Source organism: Urocitellus parryii, chromosome 5, assembly GCF_045843805.1.
Source record: "Urocitellus parryii isolate mUroPar1 chromosome 5, mUroPar1.hap1, whole genome shotgun sequence".
In the NCBI taxonomy this organism is placed as follows: Eukaryota; Metazoa; Chordata; class Mammalia; order Rodentia; family Sciuridae; genus Urocitellus; species Urocitellus parryii.
The window spans coordinates 91,148,709-91,169,725 of NC_135535.1; the positions used below are offsets into that span (position 1 = coordinate 91,148,709).

The following is a 21,017-nucleotide window of genomic DNA, read 5'->3' on the forward strand; positions in this document are numbered from 1 at the left end:
ATATCTATAAGAAGAGGAACAAAACTACTGCCCTCTCATCATATTTAAAAAAAAAATCAACTCAATTTAGTGGTACACACCTACAATCAGGAAAAGATATCAATATGTTAAAGAGATATCTGCACTCTCAAGTTTATTGTCAACATTTATCAGTGAATGTATGGATCAAATATATATAAACGCAGAAATACCACAGAATACTATTCAGCTATAAAAAAAAAAAAATGAAATCCTGTTCTTTCCAGCAAATTGGATGATTCTGGAGGATATAATGGCAAGTGTAATAAGCCAGGCACCAAAAGACAAATACTTCATTTTTTCAGTCATGTGCAAACTACAAAACTGATCTTAAAGAAATAAAAGTGTAGATAGTATTTACCAGAGACTAGAAGAGTAGGAAGGGAGGGGAACAGAGAGAGTTTGGTTAATAGGTACAAAATTATAGTTGAACACAGGAATAAGTTCTAGTGTTCTTTAGCACACAGAGTGACTATGGTTAATAATAATTCACTGTATATTTCAAAAGAGGAAAGAGGACTTTGTCCCAATACAAAAAATCAACTGTTTGAAATGATGGATACGCTAATTACCTTAAATATTGCTCACTGTCTGCATGTTTCAAAATATCACACTGTATCCCATAAATAATATGTACAATTACTTAAATCGATTTAAAATATGAAAAAATACAAGGGTGAAAAAGTTATAATAGGTTAGTGCTAAACGTATAAAGCTGATAAATTAAATCAGACAAAATAGAGAATCACAAGTGTTACTGGAGGTAGAGATCCCCTCCTTACTGTAAAATGTTGAATTCATTTTGATGACATATTCTCCACTTCACAGAAAAGTTGTGCAAATGCATAATAACATAATTCTTTTATAAAATAGATCTTCTCATAGAAAAATCACTACAATCATCAAAATTATACCTTTTTCAGTAATCAATAATTGATTCCAATCTCACACAAACACTTCCGTAGCACACATACCAGGGATGGGGGGAGAGAACGAGAGAGAACCCTCCCCCAACTCATTTTCTGAGACTAGAATAAAACGGGTTATCAAAGCCAGACAATAACAGTACAAAGAAGGAAAATTATAGGGCAATTTCACTTACTATCACAAAAATCCAACAGAGTAAAAAACAGGATTTTTAGGGCAGTGAAATTATTTTGTATTATACTAGAATGATGAATACATGTAATTATACATTTGTCAAAATCCATTAAGCATAAGGACTGGGTTGTGCCTCAGTGGTGTGCCTGTGACCCTGAGACCTAGTGTAACCCTATTATTTGAGATAGAGGAATCATAACTTCAGATGGGTTCAGTAATCTTTTCAACATATGCTATATGGATTACAAAAAAAATGCCCCAATTTTCATTTCCTCCTTGAATCTACAACTTTTCCAATATGGGTTTGGAAAAGTTCTTCCATCAAAAAACACAGTCTGTCTCCAGTCCGTGAATCTGAGCTGGCCTCATGACTACCTTTGGCCAAGAGAAAGTGGTAGAAGTGACACTGCCCCAGTTGTGAGCCTAGGCCTCAAGAGTGCTTCTGCTCATTTGCTTGAATTTCTTTTCTCCATCAGAGAGCAAGTCTGGGTTAGCCTCCTAGAGGATGAGACACCATGGAAAAAGAGTTAAGTCAATCCTACCATCCGAGATACAGTCGCCCCCCTGTATTCATAATGAACATTTAAGACCCCCAGTAGGTAGTATTGAACCTTGTGTATGCTGGCATTATTTTTCCTGTACACACACACACACACACACACACACACACCTATGATAAAGTTTTATTTACAAATCAAGCACAGTAAAGGTTAACAAAAATTAATTAAAAAAGGAAAACAATTATAATCATATATTATAAAAGAAGTTTGAGAATGCAGTCTCTTACTCTCTCTCTCGAAATATCTTTACTAAGGGGCAGGGGGGTAAAGCTAAGTGGTAGAGTGCTTGTCCAACACACTTAAGTCATCAGTTTGATCCCCAGCACTACAAAAACAAAAACAAACAAATAAAACAAAATCCAAAGTCTTACTACACTTACCCTCTTGTAATGATGTAAGATGCTACAATGCCTGTGTGATAAGGTGAATGGTGTAGGTATTAGGACATAATGCTGGGCTATTACATATATAAGTGTTACTTGAATACAAGCACAATGATACCACCAGATGATATGATAACCCAGAAACCAATAAGTGACTATGGGCAGCAGGTAATGTTCATAGTACACATATGATGGACAAGGAGATGATTCATGTCCTGGGTGGGAAGATTTCATCATACTATGATCAGCATGCCATTTAAAACCTGTGAATTGTTTATTTCTGGAATTTTTCATTTAATATGTTCAGACTACATCTGAATGTGGGCTAATTAAAACCACAGGTAAGAGGCGATTACTCTTAAGGTCATCCTAGATCAGCAAACATCATACCTACCAGCTAATTGCAGGCAAGAGCTGGTCCAACAGAGACCAGAGGAACTGTCCAGCTAACCCAGAAATGTGTGTAATAATATATACATAGTTACTGTCTTAAGTCACTGGGTTTTGGGATGGTTATATAGCAAAAACTGGTACAGCGAGATTATAATTCTATACATTTAGTCTACTCTAATAATCTATTTTTGAGGAAATGAAGGAGAAAAAATTATAAAAGTTTTTTTTATTTCAGAGACTTCTGCAATGAGTCTAAACAGCAGATTAGACAGAAACTTCTATACGGTAAGGATTTAGAACTCTGTGAAAGGATTTTCCTTCTCCTGCCAATAATACTGCTTGTTTCCAATTTAGAGCTTATTTTTTGCAAATGTGTTGAGACAGAAACAGCAGTTGGATTAAATAAACATCATAAGAATAACTGAGGAGGGAGCTAACTTGATATTGTAAAAATCCAGATTAGCTAAGTGATCAAAAGGACCCAAAACTCCTCTGTATAAGAAACAAATTAGTTGAATTCCTTGTCTTTTTTTTTCCCCCTGAAATAAATATTTCTCAGTGGGGATGAGTTCTGAGAAATTAGTTTCTCTAAATTCACAAAGGAATTTCATTTTCTTCTATCTATCTATCTATCTATCTATCTATCTATCTATCTGTCTGTCTGTCTATTTATTTATTTATTTTGCACTATCTTCTATGTCCTCCAAGAGTTAAGGAGCTAAATTTTTAAGAGGCATGGTGTAAGTATACATGCTATCTCCCCTTCCCATCCATCTGAGAAAGCATAAAAACTTTATTGACTTGAACTGAACTAAGGCTGCCATGCATTCCACTATGTAGGGTTTTTCTGAGAATCAAATGAAGGAGAGAGGGGAGAGGGTTCAGAAGGAATGTGGCCTTACTTGACCTGCCACTGCAGTTTTTAGTCACAGCCTACTCAAGATATCAATGGTCATATGCTCTGCCTTGTGCCAGCCAGCAGTGTGCGCCTGGGAGCACATGGATTTCCAGCACCTTTGCAAAACTTGAGAATTCATATATTTAAAATATTTCACACATCTATATTTACACATTTTACAATACCAATTTTCTTATTCCTTTTATTAATGATAAGGGGTTCCGTTCTTTTACCTTTCTTCTCCCATTTGCCCCTTTACTGATAATAACTTACTCAGTTAAAGTTGTTAATTTTAAAAAAATGATAAAATACCACAAACACCCACATGTAAAATTACCTTCTTAGACACTCTTGGGTATACCATATCATAAACAAACTTCAGTATGCTCTTTTGAATTTCAGTCTTAGCTTCCTACATAAGTGTGTCCAATGTTACAATGCTTCAAATTCTTTACTCCTGGAGAGTATAGTCAAGCTAGATCCTGCTGTTTATCAACAGCCCTAGATAAAAGCTACTTTATTCTTTAAAGAAAGTTCTCCTTAGTACGACCGTCTGAGCACTTTCCAAAGAAACTGATTTCTAATTCCTAAATGACAGGGTTTTTAAAAATAGAAAACATGTTAAAAGCAAATATGTATATTACAAAATGTCTATCTGACCATCATCAACAAACATTTATTGACTACATGGTAACAGTTCCTACCTTCATGAGTTGTAAATCTACACAAAATGAAGGCTTTATGTGATGACATTCTGAACCACTCTTAGTAGGACATGCATTTTGAGTTGTTTTCCAGCCTAAGTGATACTGAAGCATATTCTCTTAGACAGCCAATATCATGAATCTGTAGAACGAAAACCCATGTACTTCTTTATCTACACCATGTTTTACAGTTTTTCAAAGTCTGCTCATATAAATTAATTCACAATTCCATAGGCCTAGAAAATAAGCAAGACAAGAATCCTTTCCATTTTACATGAGAGGAAACTGATACATAAGGGAATCAGTTTATCACAGTAACTTGGCCAATAAAGGCAAGAGTGGTAAGATCTGACCCATAGCTACTACCTTCCACTTCACTCAGTACCCTTAGGCTTATGAAGATGAATACTGTGGTCACACAAAAGAGAGCATGTTCCTCTTTGCAAAGGACCTAAATTATATTATACTCGGAAGTCAGGATTTCCTAATTAGATATACATCTTCAGAACTCCTATTTAAACTTATTTTCAAATCACAAAATAAAAAAATAAGTTTTATGAATATGAAAGACAAACTACAAGCAATAACTGTATACAATGTATAAATATATAACAAGGGTGTGTACTAAAAACTTTTTGCTTATAGTGGTTCACACCAAAAAATTTTGGAGATCTTTACTAAGATCACTGCCTTGATGTCCAAAATTAAATAAATAACACGAACCATTAAGAAAACGGATTTCACAGAAAAACAGAACATATATGGTACAGACAACTGACAGAAGAGATTCATTCAAACAGGCAACACACAATGGAAACAATGCTAAATGGTTTGAACCAGGAACATGCAAATTTAGACAAGAAGATACAATTTCGCCCATCAGATTAGTCAAAATTTAAGACTGGTAAAAACAAGTGATAGCAAGGATGCAAGAGAAGGATGATCCCATATTACTGCTGATATGATTTCAAAATGGTAAAGAGAGTTGCCTAAAAGTAAACCACAAAGAATAAAGCCATAAATTAATCTGAACATGATGCCAATGGCTCCAATTAATAGACTCAGCCCCAATTTCCAAAGGAATTTAGGAAGTGAATATACTGTTATCATTTGGGGCCTTTTGACCCATTACATAATCAGTTTTGCACAATGTGTCATATTATGACTTTTGTGACTCCTTACACTTAAAAAATACTCCTTTTCATTAATTATTAATTTTACAGTTATACAAAACATTTTTGTTGTTTTGTTAGACTTTACACTATTCAGCAGGATTTTACTATATTTATTAAAATCTAAAATATATATATAGCCTAACCCAGCATAACAAATATTTTATAAAAATATTTGCATGACTATGAAGTTTATGAGTAAATTCACTCCACTCTTAGAAATTGAGAAAATAATAAGAAAAAAACTAAAGGTCTAATAATGGGGCATGTGTGAATAAACCATACTTTATAGCTTTTGGAAGAATGATGCTAATCTCTAATCTCTACTATTATGAAAAATCTGATTATTTATTAAACCAAAAGAAAAAAAATAAGAGAATGATACATACAAGATGATCCATTTTTGTTAAAAAAATATATTTATGTAAGTATGGGTGTATAAATACAAAGAAAGGGTAGCAGAATGATGGACACTAAACTGTTGATACTTGGAACCTTTTGTAAAACAGAGTATGGAGTAGCTGCCAAAAACCTCTTGTGAAGCAGAGTATGGAGCAGCTGCCAAACTCATGAAAGACCACTCTACACTGCTAAAACAGGAGGAATAGGAACATTTTTGTTTTTTGTAAGTATCCCTTGGAATTGCAGAAGGTAGTGGCTACTCTTACTCAAAAATTGCCACTGACAGCAATTATTTAACCCACAAGAGTTAATCCAAAGGTCAAGAAGACAATCCAGTTTAAGCACCTCAAATTACACACACATATATACCCTCACACTCTCTCTCTTTCTTTGTCTGTCTTATACATGTAAATATACACCTATGTGAGACATGTACCTACCCACACATATGACACATGGGCACTAATATCTTGATCACTAATGTAGATACTAAAATCTTCTGCTATAGCTTTTTCACTCGGCAATGGGAAATGGCAGTTCTGGTGTAAACACAGGTATTTTACAAACTAATCTGGCATAAAATACTGGCTATTGGGATCTTCTATCACCCTTTGTGAAATGAGGATGAACAAAAGCTTTAAGACTCCATTTATTCCATACTCAAAATGTTTTTAAAATACTTGGGCTTTCATGCAAGTTCATGAGTTGTTTTTTTCAGGTTTGTGGTTTTATGATAAAAATGCACAGATACTGAATGAGGGTTCATAAACACACCAGTATAACCACCTCCTCACCTAGGCATTTGCATACATACACCTAGTTTATCACAATGTGTTTTCATATTGATTTAGTTGTCTCCAAATTTTTGTGAATATTTCACTTCAAACATAGTTATTGTTAATCAATCAAAGATGCAATGCTACTTGAAATTTATGTAACATCTCTAGGAGTCCATTTAACGATCTGCCATGCAATGACCCACATTTCTTGATATTCACACCCTTTTATAGTCCTCTTTCCACTTCTGACTTTGGCCTTGGCCACATGATTTGTCTTGGCCAATAGGACATGAGCAAGCATGATGTAAGCACAAGTTTCATAAGTACTTGTAGCTGAGGTTTCTCCTCTTGGGATGTTTCCTCTTGGAAGTCAACTGTCATGCTATAAGGAAACTAACAATAGGTGACTGAGGGATGACAGATCATGAGGTGTTTCAGCCTCAACCAAGTTCCAACTGAATATAGTTACAAGAACTGATCTTAGCTATACCACAGGCAGAACAGAAGAATAGCTCACCTGAACCCAGTCAACTTAAACAAAAATGAGAAATTAGAAATAGTTTTGGGTCACTTAAGTTATGGAGTAATTACTTATGTAGCAAGAGATAGCTCAAAGATTTATCAATGTTCTGAACCATGTGAATCATGAGTAACAATCCATACAGACTTTTCATCAGTTACTTCTAAATTTCATCTATTCAATCAAGAGCATTTAGTACAGGTAGGAAAAAATGGGGGGCACTTTCATACACTCTCATATAATGAAAGTGAGAACATAAATACACACAAATATCTTAAAAGGCAATTTTGCAAAATGTTGAGGAATGAACCTTTTAAAAATTTCATATTCTGGACTGGGGAAATAGCTCAGTAGGCTAGTGACTGTCTAAGGTACATGAGACCCTGAGTTTGATACCCAACATTGTGAAAAAAAAATACAATAAAAACAAAGTTCATATTTTCCCCCAACAATTCCAATTCTAGGAAGCAGACATGCATACAAGATAGAAAAATGTTAATGTAATTTTTTTTAAGTATTGGGGATTAAACCCAGGGCCTTATGCATGAAAGCAAGGCAGGCACGCTACTACTAAACCATATCCCCAGTCCCTATACTTTTTTCTCAAAGCAAAAAGTTGGCAATAACAAAGCCATGTAAAAGTAGAAGAATGATTAAACTATGATATATCCATAAGACAGAACAGAGTTATTAAAAATCTTCTAATGAATAAATAAATAAATATTCAAAGACAGACAATATAACTTTAGTGAAAACAGAATCTGACAGAGTAGTAGCAGTAACAACCTAATCTTTAAAAATATATATGCAACTACCTCGAAATTTTCTGCAAAACAATACTATGGGTGCTTTTATTTTCTCTATCTTTATACTCTCCAGTATTTTCCAAAATAAAAACAAATTTTACAATAAAACGAATACTTCTATAACAAGGAAAAAATACTGAACATTATAAAACAAGTTGGAAGATAAGTACACACATTAAACATAAACTCAATACTTGATTTGGAATTATTCTGGTATTTACTCATTTAAAAAAAAGACAAGTACTGCCAAGGATGTGAGAAAAGGAATCCTTATACTATTACTGGTAAGAATATAAATTGGTATAGCTATTCTGGAAAACAGTACGCAGGTTCCTCAAAAATTAAAAAACTAAAGAATGGTCATATGATTCAGCAATTACACTGCAGGGGATCTAGCCAAAGGAAATAAAATCAGTACCTTGTAAAGATATCTTTGCTCCCATTGTTACTGCAGCATTACTGACAACAGCCAATAAATTTGAAACAATCTAAGTGTTCAAAAATCAATGAATGGAGGCTAGGGATATAGCTCAGTTGGTAGAGTGCTTGCCTTGCATACACAAAGAACTAGGTTCAATCCCCAGCAATTAAAAAAAAAATCAATGAATGGTAAAGAAAATGTGATGGAATATTATTTGCTCTTTAAAAAGAGAGATCCTGCATCTTACAACAACATAGATGAAAATGGAGGGCACTTTTCTAAGTGAAATAAGCCAGACATAGAAAAATACTGCAAGACTTTACTTATATGTGAAGCTAAAAACAAAACAAGTGGAAAGGGGGGTGATGTATATCAAAGGGTCCAAAGTCACAGTTACATAAAATGAATAAGTCTAGGAATTTAATATACAGCATGAGGACTATAATTAGTATTTTAATGTATTTTGGAAGTTTACTTAGAGTAGATGTGAGGTGCCCTTACATAACACACACACACAAAAAAAAAAAAATCTGTGAAATGATAAGTTAATTTGCTTTATTGCAGTAACTATTTCACTTATTAAGATATCATGTGTACAACTTAAATATACACAATTTTAAAAAGCCAGCCCAGTACAGTGATGCATGGCTCTAAGTACTGGGGCTGTCGTTCAAGGGTAGAGCACCCCTAGATTCAATTCCCAATACATGCCCCCCATCGCAAAAACAAATCATCTGTATTGTATTTGAAAAAGCTATTCCATCTATATTCTGTGATGGAATAGCTTTTTCAAAATAAATGTAGTAGAATGGTTGAATTTTCAAGAGAAAAAAATTCTACAAAATTTAACAGGTGACTTTCCCTATATAATGTCTTTGTACTATAAAATTAGGCAAGGGGATCTCCTTATTCTCTCTCTCTCTGGTTGGACCATGACTATTTGAAAAATAACACTTGTAAAGAATCTAAGTCATCTGGAAGAAATAGGGGCATTTAAAAGAAAACTACTCCCCATATACAACAAGCAAGCTTTGATAGCATCATGTAAGTACTAACAGTGTTTGGAAATTATTCCTGAAGAGGCCAGTAACTTCAAAAGCAACAGAGAGAATCCCTGGCCTACTATAAAAGCACGGGGAGATTTCTATCACTCTCAGTTTCTACTGCCACTTGTCTTATATTGGTTTCCACAACCTCCCTTGCTCAGGAAAGCTAGGGTAGAATTGGCTTTTATGTTTTCTCCTTCAGAATTCAACACTTTCTCTTCATTCTCCCAGGTCTAGGTCTAAACCATCCATATCTCCACTATTCCCTCTACACATAAGTCCAAAAGCTTCCTTGAAGATCACTGGTACCATCATTTCTTTTCTCTGAAGTTTACACATCTTCAGATTCACTGTTTTTCCTGGCCTTCAGCACTGTACATTATATTACAGGAGAGGAACAGAAGAACTCTAATTCCTTACTCTTCTGCTTTCCAACTTCCTATGGTAAATTAGGCCTTCTGATCTAATCACACATTTCCAGGGGCTTGCCAATATTGGCATGTTGTACCTAGCTAAGAACAGATACCAGATGACTTTACATTGTTTTATTCTAACCCACTCTATGGGAGTTCAGAACTTTCTCCTTTTTAGGAGACAGCCTTTCCCACTCACTTCATATAGGGTCAAGGCCTCTCAGTGTATGTTTTCAAAACATTTTTTATACTTCATTGCATTTATCAGTCTATCATTCTATATTTAGAGTGATTATTTGACTACTATTCCTCCCACTAAATAAAATATAAGCACCTAAAGAGTGGGGTCCATGTCTAATTGATAAAGCCTAAAGCACTAGGTAAATAGCAAATACTCAGTAGTTTGTAAATGAATAATTACTTAAGTGAATATGTAATTTTCAGGTTGGATCTCTATATAAGCAGATGGTCACTTAGGAAGCTGAGATATGATTTTGGAGGAGAGGGAAGTTGAGTTGTGTTTGCTTGTTTGTGAGAGACACAGAAGATAATCTTGGAAATCCTTTGTGAAATCCAGATATTAGGCATCTAAAATAATACTATGTCTTCTCAAGGTAAGCAGCTCAAAAACCAAAACCACCATTAAAATGTCCATCCAAGAGTTCCTCCCTGCACCAACCAACCACTCCCTTTTCTGGTCACTCCCTTTTCTGGTCATTCTTGTAGCCAATGAGACACAAAGGCTTTAGGTAGCTTTTTTAAAAAAAAAAAATTATTTATTATTCTAACTTGTTATACATGATGGCAAATGCAATTCATTTCATATTACACATATAGAGCACAATCTCCCAAGTCACTGGTACACAAAGTATTTTCACACCATTCGTGTCTTTATATACGTACTTGGGGTAATGATGTCTAACTCATTCCACCATCATTCCTACCCCTTTGCCCCCTCCTTTCTCCTTCCTCCCCTTTGCCCTATCTAAAGTTCCTCCACTCCTGCTTTGGGTACCTTCTGACCTCTTTTTCTGTCAACCTCCTTGATCAGCAAGACTCCTAAAGCCTGCCAACTCCTCTTTAATCTTTGATCAATGGCCTCCTTCCTTTATATTCCTGCTGCTTTTGCTAACTTGGTTCAAGCAACAAAGGCTCACATTATGGCAACAGACTCAGTTGTCGCTTTAAGATTCTAGGTTTGCCCATCTAATCCATGCTGACTATATTAAAATCTCCCTAAAAACCTTCCCTTATGTAATTAATGCTATATAAAGGCAACAAAAAACTGTAATGCATGCCTAGAAGGAAATAAAATATCCCTGCCTAATTTTTGAAGCCCAAACATGTCTCCAAATAGCATGCCTAACTGCCTATCATTCCTGCATTTGCTACATTAACTACCAGAAGGGCAGGTCATGGAAGAAGTGGATTTGTTAACAAATGCTAAGAAATTCCTTATCTTTTATAGGATTGAAAGAGGTGGGTATACAGGGATATTTATATATCAGGTGGTCTCCAACTCTTCAACTCTTCTGTCTTTTCTACTCTTCACTTCCCACCCTTCCTAAACATACAACTCTGAGAAAAAGAAAGACAGGAGTCTATCCAGGTTGGGAAGAGGGGAAGGTTACGTGGGAAATTCAGAAAGTGTTCCCAAATTCCAGTAACATTTGAGTTATGGAGAATGCTCTTGTTCTATCTTTTTTTGTTTTGTTTTGTTTAAGTTTTAGTTGTATATGGACACAATGTCTTTATTTTATTTATTTATTTTTATGTGGTGCTGAGGATCGAACCCGGTGCCTCACACATGCTAGCCTAGGGCTCTGCCACTGAGCTACAGCCCCAGCCCCTCTTGTTCTATCTTGATCAACTCCTTAAAAGAGTAAAAGCCTGAACCACTGTCACAGATATACTTATTTAGAGGCAGACTAGATGCCATGTACTAAGCTCTATCACAGAAACTATAAGTTTAGGATATTGAGCAGAACTGGACCTAACCAGTGGTCCTGGAGTTAAAAGAAGGGGAATGTAATTCTATAATGAAGTTCACCATGACAAGAAACCACACAAAACCTTGAAATTTTAAATGCATCTTTCCACTGTAATGGTGATTTATGGAAAACTTTCATAATCTGGCATAACACATTATACTTTGTTTACAAAGACATCATTTTTAAGTTACTTGTTTGTTCCACTTTTTGTCTTAATGCCCATATTTCTATAGGCTCCAGCAGGAAGGCAGGGTACTTGCTGGGTAGGTATCCCCTTTATATTCCCAAGCTCCTATAACAACACATGGCATTTATTAGTGAACAGAAAGGAGTTACCAAATCACAACACTCTGTTGATACCAGCCAACAGGTTCTGGGGGATTAAAGAAGTTTTCATTTCTGGATTGGTATACTCAACACTGTACTTGTATGAAATAATACACCACTAGCCTCCCAAGCAACCAACTTACAACTTACAGAGGGATATATATCACAGGATATACTTATATTACCCTGTAGTTTTAAATATAGAGGGATTTTAGCTTAGATATATTAATTTGAATGCTAGTGACTAATATTAAAGCTTTATGATCTATAATATATAGGCGCTTAACCTCTAAGCTTTGGTTTCATCACACACACACAAAAAATAACATAACAAGACAGTGATGAAGTGCTGTAGTGAGGCACTTCACTACGCTGAAGTGCTAGCACTAAATCAGTCACGTTCCCTATATCATCTCCCCTTTTCAATACCCTGAATGTTTTTCTGTATGTTACAAATATCTTGAAGGTTTTCAAAATTCATTGTTCATAGCTATGTGCTTATAAATTAGCACAAAATGCTTAATACATGTAATGGATTATATATTATAATCCAAAACTCTTTTGTCATGAATATGAAAAAGAAACATCATGTCCATGAACTGTTAAAAATTATTATATTTTTAAAGAGAGAGAGATAAGAGAGAGAGAGAATTTTTTTAATATTTATTTTTCAGTTTTCGGTGGACACATCTTTATTTTATTTTTATGTAGTGCTGAGGATCGAACCCAGCGCCCCACGCATGCCATGCGAGTGACTTACTGCTTGAGCCACATCCCCAGCCCCTGTTAAAAATTACTTTATTGCTCTAGTAATCAAAATCTGATCATAATAGTACTAAATGACAAAACAATTTTAAATATCAGATATACAGTATATTCTAATGTTCTTATGGCACTTATGTATGTTTCATTCATAATCAAAATTAGCTGGGTGTGGTAGTGCATAACTGTAATCTCAGAAGCTTGAGAGGCTGAAGTAGGAGGATCCCCAGTAAAAAGCCAGACTCAGCAACTTAGCAAGGCTATAAACAATTTGGTGAGACGCTGTCACAAAATAAAAAAATGAAAAAGACTGGGGATGTTGCTCAGTGGTTAAGGGCCCTGCGTTCAATACCTGGTATCTACTGCCCCCCCAACAAAATGTGACAGCCTATGAACAAAGAGAAATTTTTTCTTCTCTAACAACCTTAAGTGACTATTCCATCATCGTAGGTATTTTGGAGTTCTTTTTTAAGCAATTGTTTCATGGTTTTAATTAGTTATACATGACAGTAGAATGCATTTACGCATTTTGATATACCATACATATATGGGGTATAATTTCTCATTTTTCTGATGACATGTTGTAGAATCATATCAGTCATGCAGTCATATATGTAGATAAGGTAAAATGTCTGTTTCATTCTCCTATCCTTCCTACCCCTTCGCCTCCCTAACTCTCCTCTACCTAACCTAAAGGAACTCTATTCTTCCCTAGCACCCCACGTCTTACTGTGAATTAGCATCCACATAACAGAGAAAACATTCAGCCTTTGGTTTTTTGAGGATTGGCTTATTTTGTTCAGCGTGATATTCTTCAACTCCATCCATTTACTGGCAAATGCCATAATTTCATTCTTCTTTAAAGCTGAGTAATATTCCATTAAAAAATATATTTTTTATGATCTTTAATATATAGATGCTTAACTTCTAAGCTTTGGTTTCATCATACACACACACAAAAAATAACATAACAAGACAGTGATGAAGTGCTGTAGTGAAGCACTTCACTATGCTGAAGTACTAGCACCAAATCAGTCACGTTCCCTACATCATCTCCCCTTTTTAATACCCTGAATGTTTTTCTGTATGTTACAAATGTCTTGAAGGTTGTTCATAATTCATTGTTCATAGCTATGTGCTTATAAATTAGCACAAAATGCTTAATACATGTAATGGATTATATATTATAATCCAAAACTCTTTTGTCATGAGTATGAAAAAGAAACATCATGTCCATGAACTGTTAATATATATATTTTATATATACATAAAATCATGTTTTCTTCATCCACTCATTTATTGAAGGGCACCTAGGTTGATTCCATAGTTTAGCCATTGTGAATTAAGCTGCTATAAACAATGATATGGCCACATTACTGCAGTATGATTTTAACTCCTCTGGGTATAAACCAAGGAGTGGGATAGCTGGGTCAAATGGTTCTATTCCAAGTTTTCTAAGGAATCTCCATAAAAGCATTAACCTCTAGGATACATAAAGAACACAAAAAACTTAACACCAAAAAAAAAAAACAAACAAATAACAGTCAATAAATGGGCCCAGGAACCGAACAGAGACTTCACAGAAGAAGAAACAGAACCGATCAACAAATATATGAAAAAACGTTCAACAACTCTGGCAATTACAAAAATGTAAACCAAAACTACTCTAAGATTCCATTTCACTCCAGTCAGAATGGTAATTACCAAGAATACAGGCAACAAAAAATGTTGGCAAGGATGTTAGGAGAAAAGGTACACTCATACATTGCAGGTGGGAATGCAAATTAGTGCAACTACTCTGGAAAACAGTAGAGATTCCACAGAAAACTCAGAATGGAACCACCATTTTGGAATTCTTAGTACACACTAGGTTTCAGCCATCAAAGAAATCTCATTAGTCAAAATTAAATACTATTATATTTGTATATCTAAGAAAAAGTTCACTTTTCAGGACTTAAATTAAGTTTAGAAATAATTAGTATAAAAACATAACCTCACAAATTTCACGTACCACTGTGCAATTATTGTTCTGATCCTCAATCCTGCCACATAAGAAAATGACCTTTAAATAATCAAAACAAAGTTCCTCACTATTCAGAGAGCATTGTTTTAGGATTTACTGGGTGCTTTAACCACTGTAAAGCTGTGAAGCACAAAAGAACAGTTAAGGACACATGCATTTCAAGCTACCAGGATGTGTCTTTAGAGTCTTTAAGGAACACTTTTAAATTGTAAAGCAGAAAGCTTTATAACTTTCTAATGTAAAAAAACAACTTCCATACTTAATAGGTTTTTCCTTGAATTCCACTAAGAATATGCAATATTTAAAGCTATACTTAATTAGCTACAAAATTCACTGATAATTTTCACCATTTTTCCTGAACTAGTATGAATTTAAGTTTTAAAAAGCTACAGAGAAACCCATTGATTAAACTAGAACTCTGTGTGTATGTATTTACATACACACCTAATAAAATAACTTAGAGGCTGGCTTAGTGTATATTGAAAAATTAGCATTTTTATAAAAAATCAAAGTATTATAATTAAATACTTAGCTTTAAGATAAAGAATTTCTTTATCTATATTATTTTTTTGCCAAATAAATGCAAAGTAATTTTCTATATCATATATTCTGTTACCTGTGAACTTAAAGAACCAATTTTTTAAAGTGTATAAAGTAAACTGATTATTCAACCCATATAATCTATACAAATCTTACTCTGATCAGGTCCTTTATTGACATTAGCCCTATTAGCTGTTCCATGAAGCTCTGCAGGAAGATACCCTGATACAAACAGTTTACAAGGAATTGTAAGCACAAAAAGCAGCAATAGAAGTTACCCAAAATTCTGGCACTACATACTTCATATGTATCTGTAGTTATCTACCAAAGCTTAAAGAGAGAAGATGAAACAGTTAAGCAGCACCATTTCCCATATCATCTCTTCTTGATATCCAAATGCATGTTTCTGTTGTTTTATTGTGTGTTCTAACAATGAAAACAATAATCCTCCTAACTACTTTTACAATTAAATTAAGATTCAAACTTGGTAAGTGAAAACTTTCTGTAAACTGTAAAGTTTAAGATAAAAGCAGTGCCCCCTATGTTAGAAAGAGAAAGCATCTCTAATTGGTTATAATAGTATAAGAAAAAAAATTAGAAAATTATAGCCTACATTGGAGATTTAACTAATCTTTAAAAAAATTAGTCTTCTGACATAACTCAGAAAGGCAAAGCAGTAGCACACAACATTTAGTAAATCGTTTATTTGTAAATGGTAGTTTACTTAAAAGAAGTTTATTCCTCTCATAATACAAATGTGTTGCTATTTTTTGATACAATTATTGGCTATTAATATCACATGATTAAAATCCACTAATTTAAAACATGTCTTTAAAGTAAAATCATTATAATAATTTCTTAATTCTGTCCTAATTTTCCTGAACAACTTACTTAGGCTTGGTACTCAGGTGAGATCCTAATTTGTTTAAGTTAAAATAAAAGAAAATCTAATCAAAATAGCTAGTAAAACAAAAAAACTCAAATCTTTCCAACACCTCATTAGAATACCTATTAATATTAATAACATCTCAATTATATTAATATATCTCCTAATTACATATTAATATATTAATAACACCTCAATTAAAGAATACCTATTCAGCGGCTGGGGTTGTGGCTTAGTGGTAGAGGGCTTGCCTAGCATGTGTGAGGCATTGGGTTCCATTCTCAACACCACATATAAATAAATAAATGAATAAAATTAAAGACCATCAACATCTAGAAAAAATACCTATTCATCCTACACAAAATAACATTTTTACTGCCAAAAAAATTATTCAAGAATGCATACTCACAGAAATTAAAATATTGAGAATTGGAAGTGTTACCTCCACTCTTATAAGATCAGCTAGGCTTAATATACAGTAGTCAAAATTATATTGAAAAAATGAAAATCAAAAAAATGTTTTTTCTTCAGAATATCACTATATCCAAAAAAAGGGGGAAACATCTCCTTTCATGGAAATACAAACACACTTTAATTCAGGATGAAGACAATCACTAGAAAAACAACCACTAGACTGCACTTTACTCAAGTCTTCATTTTTTCAGTCATTTAACATTGTATAGCATAATCTTCAAATAAAAATTTAACAGAAAATATCCATGAAAATACTTTATTCCTGTATCTCACTTCTGCTTTCCCTATTTCTGTGTTCAAAACCAAGCATTCCCAATACCTATAAATATCCCTTGATCTTTTTTATAAATATTCTTCTAAAAAACTTGAAGAACCATACAATTGTAACTTAGTAGAAATAAGGCCTGATCTTAAAAATGTCAATGGTAAAAATAACTTACTAGGACCAATGAAACAAATGCACCTTTAGCTAGGTATCCGTTACTAATAAACTACCAAAATCTCCACCAAATCTTGTGTTTAAGCTTGTTTTAAAACTCACCTCCTTAAGCCAAAATTACCAAAAAATTTCTTAAAGTTTCTAATTTAGAACAAAGACAAAACCATCTTTATTTTCCCTTGAATGATTAAAATTTTCCTATATAATGTTGAACTTTACCATTTTATGTCCAAGATAAATTTGAAGAAAAATTAGTTCAATATTCTATAGAACTTGTTTAAGGTTGGGACTGACTAATCATATTTGCTCTCAAGCTTTATAAAAGTCTTTTACTCAAACATAAATATGTTAGTAAAACACAATGACTTGGATACATTTAAATTACCTGAAGCAAAATCAGAAACTGCTCCAACATTTGTTTGTGGAATATTCAGTATTTACTGCTATTTGTTTTTACTTTCCACCTTGTCATTCTTCATCAGATTGTACCTAGCTTTACATTGCTTTAGCTACTTATTAACAGTTCTGGCCAAAATATACATGAACATGTTTATTTAAAAAAAAAATAAAGATGGCAACATAACTCAAAGAAATTTTTGTTGTTTGTTTGGTATCTCTTTGCAAACAATCGAGGACCAAAACTTTTAAGTATCACTCAGGTAAAGACAAGACTGCAATGCTTTATCATCCAGAAATATGTACAGAAGCAACAAAAAATCTAATTGTGGCCATAAATGATCTAATTTTCAAGACAATGAATCAGTGAATTTGCAGGTAAATAACATAAGAAAACCATGAGTGCCTTTTTTTTTTTTCCTCTCAAATTTTCAACACTATATAAAACAAGGTACGTATTATAAACCTAAAAAATCATGATCATATCTGGACATACAACCACTCAAATGAAGATTAATCACAACATTTGATTACCAAAAAAAAAAAAAATTAAAGTTAACAAAAACTCACTTTATATAGTATCTTGCACCTTCAAAAGTATATGCTTCCTCCCAGCCAGTAGGCAAATCTAAAAAAACATATAATTATAATCAGTATTACTTCAGTGGGTTACCACAATAAGTGTTAATCTATTTAAATTATTCTCTATCATGATTATAGCTATTTTCATTTCAGTAGGTTTACAACTAAAAAATAAGTGTTGAACTTGCAATAAAATTAAAAGCAAATATAATATCACTTTGGGGAAGATGACAATTCAAGTTTAAAGCCACCAGAAATTCAGAAGCAATGTTAGAGATTATCTAATATGATTTTATATCTCTTAATAATCAGGGTAGAAAGAAGCCTTCTGGCACCCAAATAAGCAAAAAGAAACCTTCCAATCCTAGGTAAAATACCCATCAATGGTTAGTAAAAAAACAAAAACTGTGCGTAACAGGCAATGCCTGCCTCTTTTAGGTGTAATGTGTATACTTAAGACACTATTTTTCCACCACATAAATGAATTCATCTAGGAAATGTCAATGATGAGAAGGAATAACTTTCTAAGTAATTAATTAGTGGGAAAAAATCTGATACTGAATACTTCCATGGTTGTATTTCCATATATTTGACTTTAACAGATGTGAAGTTTCAAGTAATAAACTTGAGAATGGTTCCTGAGAACATATTACTTATAAGGACAAGTGGTTTGGATTTAATCACTACTACCTCCCGGAAATAATCCATTAATGTGGGCACAAAATTCAGGGTCCAAGCAAAGTAAACCAAACCAGAAAAACATTAATGAGAAATCACATAAGAGAAAAAAAAATTCTGTGGTCAAACGTTATCAAATCTGTGGAGGTGATTAGGAAACATATTTGATACACATAGCCAAAATAACCATGAATAATTCCATCGGATGACCAAGCTAAATATATTTTTTATTATCTAATAGGCTTCAATCAAGTACATTTGTTACTAACCATACAAGCAATGAGACCATCATATTTGAATATGCATGCAAAACACCGAACAGGTATACCGAAGCCAAAGACTGACTGCACAGGGGAATTAAAAAATATGACGGTGTATTAGTCAGAAATGCCCTAAAAATGTAACCTCATCAAGCTTGCTACACCAGCTTTCCCTTTCCTCCTCCTCCACCTTTTTGCAAATTTGAACACATTAGTCACTTCACTAAGCGTTTAATAGGAAAGGCAGGTTTGTTAGACATCCTGGCAACTTTAACGGATTCACAGAATCTCGGAGTTAGACAAAGTACCTAGGAGGGCAGTTCTGAAGGTCTACTAAAACCGGCCTCACCTTCGACCCCAGCTGTTCTCAGGCCTTTCCAATCACCAGAAGAACACATGTTTTATTTCAGACCAACAAGTTCCACGAATGTAAACAAAGAATGGCAAAAGAAAGCCAGACCGGCATTGAAATTGCAAAAAGCCCTTCTCCAGCTCAACTCACGTTTAGCGTCCAAGCAAACTACCAAAGCCACCTGGAAAACTGGTTTCCCCGCCGACACCCTGCCACTGGGGGCCCAAATGCCCACACGCGGGCCACCCCTGGCTCGCCCACCGCCTCCAGGAGGTCTGTGAAACCTCCGTGCAGCCGCGAGGACTTTGGATCTGGATCGCCGGCGACTGCGGCTGAGAACGCCTCCTCGGGCTCCGGCTGCTCCCCCAGTGGCAGGAAAGAACGCGCCAAGCGTTTCCCGAGCTGTTCCCTGTCACTGAGAGGATGGCAGCACCCCCGAACTCTTCTCCTCCTCCATCAGCCACCTACCTCCCACAAGTCCCACCTAAGACAAGGAAGCTGCACGGTAGGAGGCAGCTCTCCCGGGAACAGGGCGAGGATGTGGCGGCCAAGCGACAGGGTCCGGGCTGCAGGGCTGGGGGTGGGCAACCACTTCCTAAAGGCTGCTGGGGCGGCGGGAGTTAGGAGTGGGCGCAGAGGGAAAACTCGGATTCCAGGTTTCAGGGAGAGGGGTGTCGGCCATCCTAGGGGCGCAGGGAGCGTCCAGGTTGGGATGGGAGAGAGGGCACAGAAAGAGGGCGCCGTCTCCAAGTGGTGATGAAAGGCTGAGGAGAAAGAGGCGCCCAGAGACTCGAGCGAACTCCCGGCGGCGGCACCCCCCCCCCGCGGCCCCTCTACCTGCCGCCGCCCCACCTCACCGCCGCCCCGGCCACGGCTCCGGGCAGGTTCCCGGGCGCCGGGCGGCCCGGCTTTGCCGCCGCCTCTCGGCAGAGCCCAACTCCGCTCGGCCCGGCCGCGCGCCGCCTTACCTGTGCTCTGCCGCCGGTGTCCGGTGACCACGGCCTCGCCAGTGACAGGGTGCAGCCAGGTGGTGCTCTTGGCCTCCTCACTGCAGGGGTGAGAGAAGGGGCAGAGACCGAGCGTGAGTGGGGCGCGGAGACAAGCCGAGGGGCTGAGGACGCCGGACCCTGGCTCCGTCTCCCCTCTCGCCAGCCTCCAGCCCTCCCGCCCCCTCCAGGCCCCCGCGCCCCCGCGCCGTCCCCGGATCTTTACTTGATGAAGAAGACTCGGCCGCCCCTGGTGATCCCATAAGTCCAGGACCGGGGCAGGGAGCAGATCCACTCCAGGTTCAGATCCGCCGCCATGTCTGATCCCCAGCCGCCGCTGCCGCCGCCTTCTCCTGCTGCCGCCGCGGCTGCCGAGGGAGGAGGGAGGGAGAGAGCAAGCGAGCGAGCGAAGGGAGCGCGGAGTGAGCGCGGCCGGAGCGCGCCTCCCCGGCCCGGCGCGCCCCCGCGCGCGCCCTACCCCCTCGGGCGGCGCCCGCCCTGCCGCCCCGGCTGGGTCCGGCCCGCGTCGCCGCGCCTCGGCATCCTCCTCGGCCGCCCGGCCGGCCGCCCAGCCGCGCGCTCGGGGGATGGGCGAGCGGCGCCGCGCCCCGCCGCAGACCCCTCCCCGCTCCCCTCCCGCGCGCCCGCCCCCTCTCCGGCGCGAAGGTTCCGGGATCGAACCGAGCGTGTCCTGCCCCTAGGGCT

The 21,017-nt window shown here is 36.6% G+C and overlaps 1 protein-coding gene across 1 annotated transcript in view; it reads right to left on the minus strand.

Annotated features, from left to right (window-relative positions):
- Nucleotides 1–20,630, minus strand: part of Plekha5 (pleckstrin homology domain containing A5) — a 233,190-nt gene extending 212,560 nt beyond the window's left edge. The window contains exons 1-3 of the mRNA XM_077798245.1: nucleotides 20,539–20,630; nucleotides 20,295–20,374; nucleotides 18,025–18,082 (exon numbers count right to left, since the gene is read on the minus strand). Coding sequence (XP_077654371.1) covers nucleotides 18,025–18,082; nucleotides 20,295–20,374; nucleotides 20,539–20,630 — 230 coding nt within the window. The remainder of the gene's footprint in view (nucleotides 1–18,024; nucleotides 18,083–20,294; nucleotides 20,375–20,538) is intronic.
- Nucleotides 20,631–21,017: the final 387 nt, after the last annotated feature.